The sequence below is a fragment of the Erythrolamprus reginae genome, chromosome 2 (genome assembly GCF_031021105.1).
Source record: "Erythrolamprus reginae isolate rEryReg1 chromosome 2, rEryReg1.hap1, whole genome shotgun sequence".
Taxonomy (NCBI): domain Eukaryota; kingdom Metazoa; phylum Chordata; class Lepidosauria; order Squamata; family Dipsadidae; genus Erythrolamprus; species Erythrolamprus reginae.
The window spans coordinates 272770253-272786355 of NC_091951.1; the positions used below are offsets into that span (position 1 = coordinate 272770253).

At 38.1% G+C, this 16103-nt stretch overlaps 1 protein-coding gene across 1 annotated transcript; it reads left to right on the forward strand.

Moving 5' to 3' along the window:
- Positions 1-64: 64 nt before the first annotated feature.
- On the forward strand, positions 65-13547 carry CFAP95 (cilia and flagella associated protein 95). Its single transcript, XM_070742644.1, has 6 exons — positions 65-432; positions 828-936; positions 1534-1655; positions 2221-2289; positions 8654-8711; positions 12804-13547. Exons 1-6 carry the CDS (start codon positions 335-337, stop codon positions 13002-13004), a joined length of 657 nt encoding a protein of 218 aa, XP_070598745.1. The 5' UTR covers positions 65-334; the 3' UTR covers positions 13005-13547.
- The last annotated feature ends 2556 nt before the right edge of the window (positions 13548-16103 follow it).

Genomic DNA, 16103 nt, shown 5'->3' on the forward strand with positions numbered 1-16103 from the left:
AATGCTTTTGAGGTTTGTTATTTTCCTCTATAGCATCAGTGGTCACCATGGAGACTAATGTGTCCAGCAAAGAATGAAGGCTGCGACAGATTCCTTCCTTCTTTACCGTTCATTTCATTTATTGGCTTGAGAAAATAAGCCAGTGAAAGCTTGGAACTTTGAGAAATAATACAGAGAGAGTGGTCTCAAGATTAACTTCTTAGTTATAATACCCTCATCCCAAACGAATGTGAATATTCTGCTGTGAACTGCTGTATGGTAGGAGGAATAATACTGAATTAATTTCAGATACAGTGGTCCTGTGGAAGTGGTGAAAATCCAAAATCATTTGAAGATGGAATTGGGGCCACCAGATGTGATGGAGCGCAAAGGAGCGCTGACCTTGCGCTCCAATTCAGCATATTATGGGAGACCCACTCTTGTCTCTGGCTGGTAAGAAAAAAATAGTGTTCAATGGTCTGATGTGGTTTAAGATCACTCTTTCTTAAACAAGAAAGAACCTCACCTGATCTGACTAAGCCACAAGGTGTCATTCATTCTGCCTGTTCTCAATATGAAGAAGCTTAGCCATTGAGTTAGTAATATTTGAAGTTGGCTTTCTTTTTCAAATGTTGTGGTTTATTTTGGTATGATTTCAGATTTATTTAGAGACTTCTAAGATTTTCCAAGAAGTGCTCTTATATGGGACTTGATTAAAATAAAAGTGTAATCAGCTCTGCATATACATATATTTGGGGCTGACTTGTAATATTATGCCAGTAGTAATGTAGATATTGGCAACTTTTAAAACATGTTTTAGTATTACTATTTTATTATTTCTTATAAAGGTTCCAGAATAGAGAGGCTGAACCTAAGGATTATGATATACATGAAGTTCCTATGGGTTCTAAAAACTTATGCCAGTCTACTTACTGGAGATTTGGAAACATGGATCAAGTAAGATAGCTTATTGTTGATAGCATGTTTGTTTGATTATGTTGATGTATCCCATTCATATTTATTTATCATCAATATATTACCACACAGCATAGCCATTTATGGGATACAGCTGTACTGTATATTGTTATTAAGTTAATAAATATTATGTAAAAATTTTAGAGGGCTGAAAATGGATATTAAAACCATTTACATTAACTTCAACCAACACCAATGATTTCTAGAATACCCCCTCCCCAAAACCTGGATTGTGCAATTTTGTAGATGTTTTACTATCATTTAGTTGCAATGTTTATTTCCAGCCATGAAAGAGAACTCTGCTTTATTTATGAATAGAAAATGACCAACTCATCCTTAATTAATTCACTACCCAAATGTTGACATTATAACAATAAGAATAGGACATATATATATTCATCATATGAACCAATTGGTTTAAAACATATTGATTGGGGTGGAAATGTATAAATTATAAGAGTGAAGTTATATCTCCAGGATTTCAACAGACATTAAATGTTGGTTATTAGAGCACTTTAAAAAAAATTGTACTGCATTGGAATTATGTAATGATTCCTTGTTCTAACATTTAACTTTTAGAAATGGACAACAACCTATCAAGATTATCTGTCATCTCCACAAAGCAAAAAAGAATATAAAGAACTAGAGATTTTTAAACCTTTGCTGGATGAAGATGGCTTTCACACAATTGTTGTTGACAGGCATTTCTGATATTTTCGCATCTATAATAATTTAAATAATACTATCATATAAAATACTGTATATCATTATCATCTTTTTTGTCCTATTTCTTTCTACCTTATACAGTATTTGTTTTTTAAAACTTTGGGAGCAATTAATCCTTTATTATTACATCTATTCTCTGATAGATTTTACAGTTTATTAACATTCACAAAGCATTAAATAAAAGGAGAAAACAGTAACTGATATCCTGAAAACTACGAAGTTAATGTAATAATGATTCTTTTTAATATTAAAGAGTTTATAATTCATCCACTAGAGGGCAGTGCAACAATGCAAAGTACAGTAAAGAAACAAAAAACACATGTATGTATGTACTGTATGTATGTATGATATATTAGTTTTTTCTAAGGTTGCACTGCCCTACACTTTTTCCTTTGTTAAAGCCTATTGAATTAATTTTGACTTAAGACTGCCCGCCCAACTGTCCATTCAGCATTGCCAATTGGATCTAAAATAAAGCTTGCATTTTCCTTTAAGTTTCCTTTTAATCTGAAAGCTGTTTCTCTCTTTTTTTCCTCTTAGGGACACAGGCCGACCTGAAACAGGTTTTTGTGCTGTATTACCACGCCACCCACCAAATAAGTTTAAAATGTTTGTATATCCATATATGCTACCTATTTGAGTTTTACTATGAAGTCCAGATTTCGTTGTGCTTCGTGTTGATGCTTATTGTGATCTGTAATATGATAAAAGTTTCTATATTTGTACCTCATAATATTACCTTGGTACTTAAAAGTGTCTGATAATTTTATTCTTGGCATTACCAGAATACTTAAACTTCAGTTTCATGTACAGTGGTACCTCTACTTACAAACTTAATTTGTTCCGTGACCAGGTTCTTAAGCAGAAAAGTTTGTAAGAAGAAGCACTTTTTCCCATAGGAAGCAATGTAAAAGCAAATAATGTGTGCGACTGGGGAAACCACATGGAGGGTGGAAGCCCTGTTTCCTCCCAGGAGATTCCTAGAGAGGCCCTATGGAGGCTTCTCCCTGCTTTTTCTGGTTACAGTTTCAGAGGCTCGGGTTTGTTAGTAGTGGAAAATGGTTTTTGAGAAGAGGCAAAAAAATATTGAACACCCGGTTCTTATCTAGAAAGGTTCGTAAGTAGAGGCGTTTGTAGGTAGAGGTACCACTGTATTTCAATGTTTTTCTTTTGTACTAGAGAACTTATAATTTATCGGTTTATTTCCATTCAAATTAATGAAACTGGTTTCTTATAATTTCTGGTTGACTTCTTTGTCTTGCTACTTATAATTTAATACAATATCCTAAACTTTCCTTAAGCCTTTGGGAGATTCGATTCTCTAGTGGGTGGGTGGGGGGTTGCCCATAACAACCTGTTGGATTTGTAATGCATAACCATCAGGCTGTAAACTCAAGTTTCCTGTGCCTGTGGCTGAACTTACTTGCAAACACATTCACCGCTTTGGAGAAAGATGGGAAGAAGGAATGGAAAGACAGATCAGAAGTAAAGACCACGTCCTTTGATTTTTCCCACAGCTCTCTGGGGAAGTTTTCATCTCCTGGGCTGCTTACTTGCCACTACTCCACTAAGCAAAAACCACTAGTAGGATGTTTGGTTTTTTAAACAAGAGCAGTCTCTAGTTTGTAGCTGGTGTGGTTGTGGTAATGCCAAAGGCACTTTTGTCTGCATACTCAAGGTTTTGCTTGATTTGGTCAAGTAACCACTTTTTCCCTGTGTTAGAAGAAATTCATGATCCTTTTTAGAGCTGCTGTTGCAAAGAATATAGGACGGTTGTTAGAAGCAGAAGTGAAATTTGAGAGCATGACACACAGTCATAGCAATCACAGGTGGCCATGAATCATAGCTTTAGAGTAAGTAAGTAAGTCCTTCTATTGTTCTTAGACAGTATGTGCCTTCTAGGGATTACTGGAAAGCACCCCTGGTCTGATAGTGAGGAAATTCAGTTTAACTCTCTGAGGATTTTTGCAATCTTTTATCTTTGGTGAGTCAAGAGGGGGTGATTTTGAGGTGAAGAGTTTGCGTAAGGAAATGTATTTTTGAAATGAACAACTAATAATATCTTGAGTAGATTTTCTTATGTAGTGAAGCCGGTGACATTCGCCAATTTCATCTATGTTGAGACATGCTTTGCTTTCAGCCTAGGTGTCAAAAGGTTTAAGCTTTCGTTTCTATTGTCAGAGTACATTGGGAAGGAAGGAAGGTAGGAAGGTAGGAAGGTAGGAAGGAAGGAAGGAAGGAAGGAAGGAAGGAAGGAAGGAAGGAAGGAGAATCAAGATGACATGGAGTGGTTTTGTCCTTCCTACACTTGTTTCTAAATTAGGTAAAAACAGAAACATGTAACAATTTTAATTATCTAGGATTATTATTTTTTGCTTGCATATTGTTTCAACATAAGTAGTAGTAGAAGTAGAATTTTTAATTGGCCAAGTGTGATTGAACACACAAGGAATTTGTCTTTGGTGCATATGCTCGCAGTGTAAAAAAAAAAGATATATTTGTCAAGAATCGTAACATATAACACTTAATGACTGTCACAGGGTACAAATAAGCGATCGGGAAACAATCAATATTAATATAAATTGTAAGGATACAAGGAACAAGTTACAGTGGTACCTCTACTTAAGAACTTAATTCCTTCCGTGACCGGGTTCTTAAATAGAAACTTTCTTAAGAAAAAGCAATTTTTCCCATAGGAATCAATGTAAAAGCAAATAATGTGTGCAAGACCATTAGGAAATAAATAAAAGCTCGGAATTTGGGTGGGAGGAGGAGGAGGAAGAAGAGGAGGAGGAGGAGAGTCACTGCTGAAGGAAGAAGGTGAAGTGAGGGGAATCAAAAACATCCATAACTTTAAGGCTTTAAAAAAAAGAGGGACTCTGAGCTGGCGCGGAGGAGCACATGCCTCCAATACATCTGGTGCGAGGCTGCCTCCCATACACTGGCTGCTGCTACCTACTGCCTCTTCCTTCCCATGCTGAAAGGCTCCCCTCTCCTCTCCCTCGTTTTGTAGCCAGTGCCTTTTCTTCACTGTGGTGACTCTTCAGGTGCCTAGAGCGAAGGGAGCATTTCTTTTCTCTGGGCGCTGGCAGAGATTTATTCCCTCTCCAAGCGCCCAGAGAAAGGAAAATGCTTTGTTCGCTCTGGACTGCCAAAGCCTCCTTAAGCATCACCGAAAGGCTCCTCTGGCAGCTCAGAAAAGCCCAAGATGGCCAGGATTAAAGGGGGACTGGCAGGAAACTGGTCGGGCCTTCATGCCGCTCTCAAATGTCCTGGGAAATTTTTCCGGGCTTGGGTTGTTAAGTAGAAAATGGTTCTTAAGAAGAGGCAAAAAATATTGAACACCCGGTTCTTATCTAGAAAAGTTCTTAAGTAGAGGCGTTCTTAAGTAAGGATACCACTGTATAGTCATACAGTCATAAGTGGGAAGAGACAGGTGATAGGAATAATAAGTTGCAGCCTTAGTGAATAGTTTGACTGTGACGAGGGGATTGTTTGTTTAGCAGTGTTATGGCGTTTGGGAAAAAATTGTTTTTTCCCGAACGAATGAAAGTATTGAAAGCTATAGATTACCAATAGCACAATGATTAATTTACTGATTATCCTGGGCCTAGAAAGTTTAGAACTAAGACGCCTTAAACAAGATCTAAGTATTGCCCACAAGATCATATGCTGCACACTTTACCCTTAGATTATCTACGGTTGACCTATCCAGATTCCTAAGAGGTCAGTAAGGGGCGAGTACAAGTGCACTAGAGTGCCTTCCGTCCCCTGTCCTATTGCTCTCCTATATCTCCTATACCTTTCTTCTATTCCTATATCTCTTCTATTCTTTCATTGATATGTTCTATTACTATACTGTACCTTCTTTTCTATTATTCCTTAGATATCTTTTACTATGAGTATCTCCTCTATAACCTTCATCATGTATTTTACTATGTGTATATAGATATATACCCACTAAAACCCTCATTGTGTATTGGACAAAATAAATAAATAAATAAATTATACAATATGGGCAACTAAAGAGGCAGAATAAGAACCCTTGAAACAATTCCAAGGAATCAAGTATTTTTCCATTTTAAAAATCAATTTTGAAAATAAGAACATTGGTACTACAGTAATCCACAAAGATGCTACAGAAATATATCAAGTCTTATGGTGTTAAAGGTCACTGCTTATAAGGAAACTAATTGGATTGCACTTCTGTCCTGCTGTTACCTAGTCAGGCTGAAACAGAAAAGTCAACTTCTAAAGATGCTTGAAGTTGGTCAGCCTAACTTTCAGCAATGTTCAGAGTACATTGTCTCCAAAAGTAGAGCTACTAGAAATCTGGTGCATAAATCTAGGTAACCACCAGATGGCAGCAATCTTGATTGCACTCTAGTAATTTTCTGGATTTTTTCTCCAGATTTCCTAGCACTAGGGGTAGGGGTGGGAGGAACTCTGATAACTAGATTTCATAAGCCATTGGGAGGGTGGGCTGCTGGAGCACATAATGCATCCCCAGCATTATCAACATCACAGACATTATTCTGTGCAGGAAGTGAGTAATGCTGGTAAATTGAACTGATTGTTGACTAGTTTTCTTTCCACAGAAATAAGATATATTATGTTTGCTCTAAGGAGAATGATAAACAGATCAGGGAAAGAAAAGGAAGAGGAAGCTAAATCCAGCTCCTAAAAAACAGATTTTATTTTGCTTACAAGAGATGGATCATCTGTCTTGATTGTATCTTGGAAATTGTTCCAAAACTTAGTCACACGTTTGGAACAGAAACTTAACTGAGGTCATTTTTCAAAGAAAAGGTGGTACAAAATGATCTTTATTGCAAGATGATAAGGCAGGGTATGTTTTGTTTTTTATGTATGGACATGGTGCCTTGCAAAACCACAAAAGGTTTTATCATAGGGCCTTAACTATGATAAACTCTAAAATGTGAGGGGTCGTGCTTTCTTCTTCTGAGTGTCTGTGAAAGAAATGAGTAAAGGGAGGCGAGATGGAAATTTGTCTGCCACAGATCCCTTTAATACTCAGAGTTATGAAAACATTAAACATATCTCAAATCCAACTTCATCCTTGAACTGTGCTAGTTGTCCTAAAAATTCGAAGAGATAATTTTAAACTTGCTGTGGCCTGTCTGCATCCTGCACAGATGATCACATATTCTGAGGATCAAGAGATGGGTGTGGGTTGGTATTATTATTATTATTATTATTATTATTATTATTATTATTATTTTAATTGGATTTGTATGCCGCCCCTCTCCGCAGACTCGGGGCGGCTAACAACAGCAGTAAAAAAAGTACAACAAAATCCAATACTAAAAAACAGTTAAAAACCCATTATATAAAAACCAGTCATACATACAAACATACCATGCATAAAATTGTAAAGGCCTAGGGGGAAAGTGTATCTTAGTTCCCCCATGCCTGGCGGCAGAGGTGGGTTTTAAGCAGCTTACGAAAGGCAAGGAGGGTGGGGGCAATTCTAATCTCTGGGGGGAGTTGGTTCCATAGGGTCGGGGCCGCCACAGAGAAGGCTCTTCCTCTGGGTCCCACCAAGCGACATTGTTTGGTTGACGGGACCTGGAGAAGACCCACTCTGTGGGACCTAACTGGTCACTGGGATTCGTGCAGAAGAAGGCGGTCCTAGCCCCAGTGTGCTTGGCACCCGAATCTAATAGCGAGGAGGTCAGAGAGGATGTGGGGGTCAGAGGCTGAAAGCCAACCAGGGCCTGTTGCACCTCCAGAGGTGTACACAGAGGTGGGCTGCTAAGGTAGGACGGTGACATGTGCTCGCCCCATGGCTCTGAGTGCTAGCGGAGTCCAGGGCAATTACGTTACTGCACCTGGGCAGTTAGCAAAATTGCACACGGATACGTAATTGCGCTGGACTTCGCTAGCACCCAGAGCCACGGGGGCGAGCACATGTCACCAACTCACCTTAGCAGTCCAACTCTGGGTGTACATGAGTGGCCCAGGAGAAGAGGGAGCGCCTCTTCTTTATGCTAGAATATGTAGAAGTGTCTCAGAAGGCATGAGTGGCTGAGCAAGAGGAGGTCTCTGCGTGAATAGATCTCTAGAACGCTTAGCCACGCCTTTTGGCTATTTAAGGGTGAACCTTGTGACGAGCCCGTGCGGATATCAATTTTTGAATGTACAAGATGGATGCTTGGATCTGGCTCTTGGACCCTTTATGTTGAATTACAAAGTTAGAAAGTGGAATCTTTGTCTCCAGTTTTCCTGCCAACTCAGAGTGAGTCATGTTAATGAGAGGTGGCTGATCACAGAGAAGTATTTGGGGAGTGTGATTTACTGCTTGATACTGTAATGAACAGCTGAGAACAAATGGACTTATTTCTTGCTTTGTTGATGTATTTTAAACACTCTGCCTACTAAACTATTAGGATTACATGCATAAACCTTGTCAAATCTATGTGTGTGGACCTATTTCTTGGAGGGCTCGTCGCTGGGACAGAACAAAACCTTGTCTGATTGCTGGGACAGTAGAGCATTTAGTCTGTTTGCTTGTAAAACAGTGAGAACTTTTGAGGCTGAAGATATAGAAATATTTAACTCAATGTAAACAGTGAGACGTCTCATATATATGTAATTCTCCTCTTCAGAAACATTTTCAACCATCTAAGAATACACCAGTTTGTCATTGTGTGAGACATTAATTAATCAAATAGATGTTTGAAAATGTTTGTTTCATATGTTCAGATCTTATAGCATGTTTTCTGCAAAAACGAAAACAAAAAACTGACATCTGCAGAAATAAGTTATAAGAGAAATATAATAGTGGCTAGAGGATATTTTAATTGCTTTGAAAACACTTGCGAAAAATTGTTTCGATTTTGGTTTCTAAGAAAAATATTACCTACATTTTCAATTATATTTAATGAGCTTGTAAATATAGTTAAAAATAATAATGTGGAGCTAATCTTATTACATGGTTTATGTTTTACAGGTTTATGGATACAACATACCGATTAGACTATATTCCACCATATGACTATATACCATATGTAAGTATATGGGAATAGAAAGAATATGGGGGAAATAAAGGATATTGAACTGTTAATGCAAAACAGGATTTTAATAAGCAGATACTGCTGGGTGAATATTATGATAATTGACTGTAAGATTTCAGTTGGAGCTCTATAATTTAACAGATTTTATTTTGAAAACAGTTAAGAAATGTCCAAAATTAGTACATTAGTACTAGTACAGCATTGGAGTTGGCTTAACTTAAAGATGTGAAACTGAAATAACATCCCCAGGCCTATATTGTTTATGTATGGTGTGTTGTGTGCATGTTTTTAAATTATGGGTTTTTAGTTTAAATTATTAGATTTGTATTACATTGTTTTGCCACTATTGTTGTGAGCCGCCCCGAGTCTACGGAGAGGGGCGGCATACAAATTTAATAAATAAAAATAAATGTGATCTTACAGAGTGCCCTAAAATATGGGAAATGACACAACAGGATTACAATATATTGTAAGCTGCCCCGAGTCCTCGGAAAGGGGTGGCATATAAATCCAATAAATAAATAAATAAAGAGGACCAGAAGCAACACCACCAGCCCAGCCCTTGAAATCTCAAAGGGGACCAGCGTTTATGGTCAATACCACTTCAGGAACTGAATCCAGGGTTCTAACTTACCTCACTGCCATTTTGCTACTTCCTGCGCTATGTGTGTGCGCCTCGTGGGCACGCATGTGCTTTGTGCGAGCATACATGCGCAGTGCCAAAAAATCCAAGGGGGGAAACCCCCAAAACAAGATTGCGGCCGCATTCATAGTGCCGGAAACTCAGCTTCTGCACATGCTGAGAAGAAAAATGAAATAAAAATTGAAATATTTTTTTTAAAAAATATATATGGCGGCATCCACGGACCGGCATTGACCGAACCAGTTCTGTGACATTGTTGTGATGTCACAAGCTGGTTGCTACCAGTTCAGGCGAACTGTTCCGAACTAGGAGGGACCCACCTCTGACTGAATCTGAGGAACTGGAATCTGGAGTAATCCAAATTCTCCTAGTATCCATCAACCCACTTCAGGCTACAGCTTATGCCCAGCCTATTCAGCTGAAGAGCTGGGTGGGGCAGAAATGGCAAGGCAATGGCCAGATGCTTAAGTCAGGAGAGAAGCCCTTCATGGCATCGGACCAGAATATCTCTGGGACCGCCTTCTGTCGCACGAGTCCCAGCGACTAGTTAGGTCCCACAGAGTTGGCCTTCTCCGGGTCCCATCAACAAAACAATGTTGTCTGGCGGGACCCAGGGGAAGAGCCTTCTCTGTGGAGACCCCAACCCTCTGGAATGAACTCCCCCCAGGAGATTAGGACTGCCCCCACCCTCCTTGCCTTTTGCAAACTCCTTAAAAACTCACCTCTGTCATCAGGCATGGGGGAATTGATTCCCCTGGGCCGTTTCCGCTTTATGTATGGTTTGTATGAGATGTGTGACTGTTTTTATATTAATGGGTTTCAAATTGTTTTAATTTTGGATTTGGATTGTCTCTGTTGTTGTGAGCCGCCCCGAGTCTTCAGAGAGGGGCGGCATACAAATCTAATAAATAATACAAAATAATAATAATAATAATAATAATAATAATAATAATAATAATAATAATAATACAAGCTGCATCCAAAGACCCTCCTTAAGCAAGCAGCTGCCCGCCCTCCGGCTGGACCTTTGCTGGTGCTCGCTTGAGGGTGTCCCCATGCATGCGCACACTCCTGACCTTGCCACACCCAGCCATGGAATTGCGAGAGGGGAAGGAGGGTCTCCCAAAGAGAAGCCTCAACCAGAGGTGGCTATGTTCCTCAACCAGTGCTAGACAATCAGCCCCAGCTGCATCTCCATTCATGCCGTCACCCTGACCTTCTCAGGGAGGGTGAGGCCAGCCAGTGATGGATAGGGAGCCACAGCAGGGGGCCCAAAGAGCCGCATATGGCCCCGAAGCTGCAGGATGCCGACCTCTGGTATAGGACAAATAACTCTGGGCTGTACTAGAAATCATCGATAAGCTACGCATGACTACAAATGATGGATAAGGTAGAACACAGGTGTCAAACTCAATTGTGTCATGGGCCAGATCATGACTTGTTGTGACTTTTTTGCTTTTGCGGAGCCGTGGTGGGTATAATCTGTGTATGACATATTTGGCCTGTTTGACAAACCTTAGGCAGAAGATAAGATAGAAGATGAAAATGGGAATGCAAAACATTAACATAGAAATAAATGAAGGAAGGATACGCTTTTCTGTTAACAATCTTTGATTTCCATTGTTTTCTAGTGCCATTTGTAAAAGGTTGCATTACAGTGTTCCCTCGATTTTCGCGAAAGTCGAATTTCCGCGAAGTAGAGATGCGGAAGTAAATACACTATTTTTGGCTATGAACAGTATCCCAAGCCTTCCCTTAACACTTTAAACACCTAAATTACAATTTCCCATTCCCTTAGCAACCATTTAGATTATTACTCACCATGTTTATTTATTAAAGTTTATTTTTAAAAATGTTTTTTAAAGGCAGACGAAAGTTTGGTAATGACATATGATGTCATCGGGTGGGAAAAACCGTGGTTTAGGGGGGGAAACCGCGAAGTATTTTTTAATTAATATTTTTGAAAAACCGTGGTATAGATGTTTCACGAAGTTCGAACCCGCGAAAATCGAGGGAACACTGTATTTCCATATCTCTGGTATATCTCAAAATAAAATCTGTGACAGTGTTTCTTATTTGGATTACAAAATTGCATTGCATTCTTTATTAGTCTCTACTTTTATGATTCTGAAGAAAAGTCAATTATATAATAACACTCATACAATTGAAAAAATCAGGAGAACATTGTTATGTTTCTCTGTCTGTGTATATCTGTGATTTCCTTTAAAAACCAAAAACAAAAAACCTTTCAAATTGCAGAAGGCCAACAAATGATTCACTTTGGATTCCTTTAAAAAAATAAATTAGGAATAACAAAATTAGATTGTGATCATGCTTTTTGTAACCATGGTAGCCCCCAAAAGAAAAAAATATACATCTTAATTATTCTGATGGAATAACTCTCTTTCTCTCTCACATGGTCACTCCTGAATAATTTTGTTCATATTAAAAACAGGAATATTAGCTTCCATCAGCTGTCAGTGTATTTCTTTTAAATTAGTTTATAGAAAGTATTTCTCATATTTTGCTTTCCTGAAGTTCTGTTAGTAGTCTACTGCCTCTTTCCATTTCCAACCATATCTAATTCATAATTTCACAGTTTCTGTTCCCACACATCCTTATTCCTTACTCCACATTTTTCATTTTAATTTACCCCAGGACTGTCTGACCTTGTTAATTTGAAGATCTGTGGACCTTCAACTTCCGGAATTCCCAGCAAAGTTGGCTGGGGAATTCTGGGAGTTGAAGTCCACAAGTCTTCCAGTTGCCAAGGTTGGATAACCCTTATCTATTTCCTTCCAAATTGCCTAAGGATTAGATCACCTGGCTTCCTTGAACTTAATGGCTCCTGGATATAATTCTATATTGCCTCCCAGCCATTAACTTCACTTCTGTGTTCTTATTAAACCAAGTCCTTTGTATCAAAAGAAAAATGACCCATTAATTCCTAAGCTCTTTGAACGATTTTCATTTTCTGGGTCTCTATAGTGGTCACAACTCAAGAACTATATGCAGATACAAACCATGATTGAGAGAACACTGCATTCTTCATAGGTAGCAAAGATTTTGCTGGTTTTGGAAACAGGATGGTATTATGTAATATTACAATCAGTTTCAATACAAATTCCTTGAGTTTCCAATCATTCTTGGGCAATAAAATTCCATTCCATTCTATTCTATTCGACATTGAAAATCATATGCATTAGAGATGAATACAGATTTGCTGTTTTGGAACATCTGTTTTAAAATGTTGCCACTCACATACGGTAGCTTTTTCCATGCATATTTCTTAATTTGAGAAATGTGAATAATCAGAATGTTATTGGAAGAGAAATGTTTCAATTGATTACATTTATTTTTGGCATATAATGGAGCCAATGTTAATGTTTGCTGCTTAAAACCTTCTTTTGAGTAATAATGTACATGAATTGCCTCCCCTTTAGATTACGCCTGATTTGAGCGGGTACTCTGTAGTACATAGAAAATGTAATTCCCAGTTTACTGACACAGTGGATTACAGAAGACATGGGATCAACACATGGCAAGATGAAAGTGGAGTTTATGCTAATTCAGATCTAAAGCAGAAAGTATTTCCTGTAACTAATCCTATACCAAGATATCTGGAAGAAGGAACTAAGCAATGATTCTACAAATTAAAGGATATTCACATATATTAATGCCTGTCAGTAGAATTATTCTTTTCAACAGCACTGAGCTTACATAATATTTAGTTAAAAGACCAGGGAAAGAAATCTTGTACAATGGAATCTTAAATCAGAACTATATTATTTTTGTCTGCCACTTGATTTTAAAAATACTGCACAAACAATTTCACTCTTCTCTGTAACTGGTACCAAGGAGAAGTTGTGAGACTGCTCAGCATACATCTCAGAGCAGTAATTCTTTCCTATTTTCTGTACAAGGATATAAACAGATTTATTTTTAGCATTATGTAATTGCATAAATTATTTTCAAAAGGAAGTCTTGGAATGTAGTGCCTAAAAGTACCTAATTATTAATCAGGAGTAAAAGTTTAAGCTGACTCAGGAGTAAAAGTTTAAGCAAAGATTATATTAGAAAGACTCTCAAGTAAGTATTGTACCGTGATTCCTTTTGATGTTGACCCAAAGTCTATTAATGAAACACTTCATTGTTCTAGCCTCCTTAAATAAATCATTGTGATGGTATTGGATTCCATGAAATATTTTTTACAAAACAAAAAATATAGCCAACATACTTCTCTAATAAAAGGTCAGTGCTACTTTATCTCACACTGTCTAAAATTACTACATCAGTATATTATCTCAGGGACCGCCTTCTGCTGCACGAATCCCAGCGACCAGTTAGGTCCCACAGAGTGGATCTTCTCTGGGTCCCGTCAACTAAACAACGTTGCTTGGCGGGACCCAGGGGAAGAGCCTTCTCTGTGGCGGCCCCGGCCCTCTGGAACCAACTCCCCCCAGAGATTAGAATTGCCCCCACCCTCCTTGCCTTTCGTAAGCTACTTAAAACCCACCTTTGCCGTCAGGCATGGGGGAATTGAGATCCTCTTTCCCCCTAGGCCTTTACAATTCTATGCATGGTATGTATGTATATATGTATGTATGTTTTTTTTATATTAATAGGCTTTTAATTATTTCTAACATCAGACTACTATTGTACACTGCTTTTTTGTTGTTGTTAGCCGCTCCGAGTCTCCGGAGAGGGGCGGCATACAAATCAAATCAAATCAAATCAAATCAATAAATAAATATTGCAAATCTTGACCAGATAGGTAAAATTAGACGACTTTTTAAAGTACAGGATTCCCCCCACCCCCAATCATCAATTGTTCCTAAAAGTACTGCTTCTATGTATCCAAAAATGGAAAATAGGACCTGGGCAGATTCCAGTGGCCAAGAGTTTCATTTCTGTGGTCGTTCTTAAAGCACTACAATTTATGCATGTTGTAAGCCTTGTGTTGGAAGAAGATGGAAAGCAACAGCTGCAAAACTACCAATAAGTTCAATCTCAGTTATGGGCTGTGGTTAAAATGTCTGGATGCCATGCCTTTAAAGGACATTTAACAACATGTCTTCAAGGTAGAGCTAAGGGAACATGTGGCTGTGTTCAGAATAGCTGCAGTAATTTTAAGTTTATTTTTACTAAAGATAATCAAGTCGGAAAACAAATCTTTAATGCTTGAAGTAAAAATTTATATGAATATTCAATTAGAGAAAAGTGAAAGAAAACTTTCTATATTACTCAGGTGACCTAGAACTGCTTTAGTTCCAGGTCACCTCCGTAATGTATCCAATATATGGCAACTCCTAATCCCATCTTTAGTTCAGATTACTGCTGCTTGTTCATATCTCCCTATAGGGGCTAATATAGGAAAGAACACTTGGTATCTTCTGATTATCATTTTATAAGTTACCAAGGCAATACATCACTGAAGTTTGACAAAGCAAATTCTTCAGTTGTAATTAAGCTTATGCCAAAGGATTATAGCATCACACATAGTGTACATAAATAAGGCTTATGATAAGCAGTGTTACACTAAAAATATTTTGTGCAGTTTTAGTTAAAATGATGATGATGAAAATGCGTAGAACAAACTATTTTTAAATGTTGTTTGTTCCTGTTTCCATAGCAATAATTGCTTCTGATCTTTATATTTGCAAACACAGTGGTATCACACTGTGTTTATTATACAGCTCTGACAGTATAATTGAAGAGCAGTCTACAGTGGAATTAAAATATGATGCTTTCTGCCCAACAACTGTTACCCCCAAACTCAACTCTTTGTAACGATAGGATGAATTCAAGTACTATGCTTAATTCTGTAATTCTGAAAAAAATATATATATATTTTCTTGTCATTTCATAGACAGACTCAAGTTGAATTTAATCCTTCTGTAAATAAAGTGTCTTGCTCTACTTAGTAGTCTTGGTGCCATAATGAAGAACATAATAGGCCAAATAATACTTCTTTTTTCATTCATTCATTCATTCATTCATTTATTTATTTATTATGCCGCCCTTCTCCTTAGACTCAGGGCAGCTTACAACATGTTAGCAATAGCACTTTTTAACAGAGCCAGGCTATTGCCCCCACAATCCAGGTCCTCATTTTACCCACCTCGGAAGGATGGAAGGCTGAGTCAACCTTGAGCCAGTGATGAGATTTGAACCGCTGACCTTCAGATCTACAGTCAGCTTCAGTGGCCTGCAGTACAGCACTCTACCTGCTGCGCCACCCCAGCTCATTTACTACAATTTCTTAAGTCACCCTATTACTGCTTTACAATGATGAAGAATTATGAATTATAAAGAAATATGAAGAGCAGGTATCTTCTGTACAGACAGGGTTACCAAGAATAAAATTTGAAAATAACATAGCAGCAGTGAAGGGCTGCAAAATGTTTTTACTATCACACTGTGGATGTGGCTTATTTTGTGGGTGTGGCTTGCTAACCATGTGACCAGGTGGGAGTGACTTTGATGATCACGTGACCGGGGTGGCTTAAAGGTCATGTGACTGGCTTAAAGGTGGCCAACTTGACATCACTCATGTCAAGGGTTTGGGTTACGGTGCCTGGTCTCTCCTTCCCTCAAAGAGATAGAAGATATTTACTATTACTGAACATATATTATTATATACTATTTAATCCTATGTATATATGCCATATGTATACATACATATTTTACACAGGCGCACATAAATATGCATTATCTACTACATAAACTATGTGTATGTATAC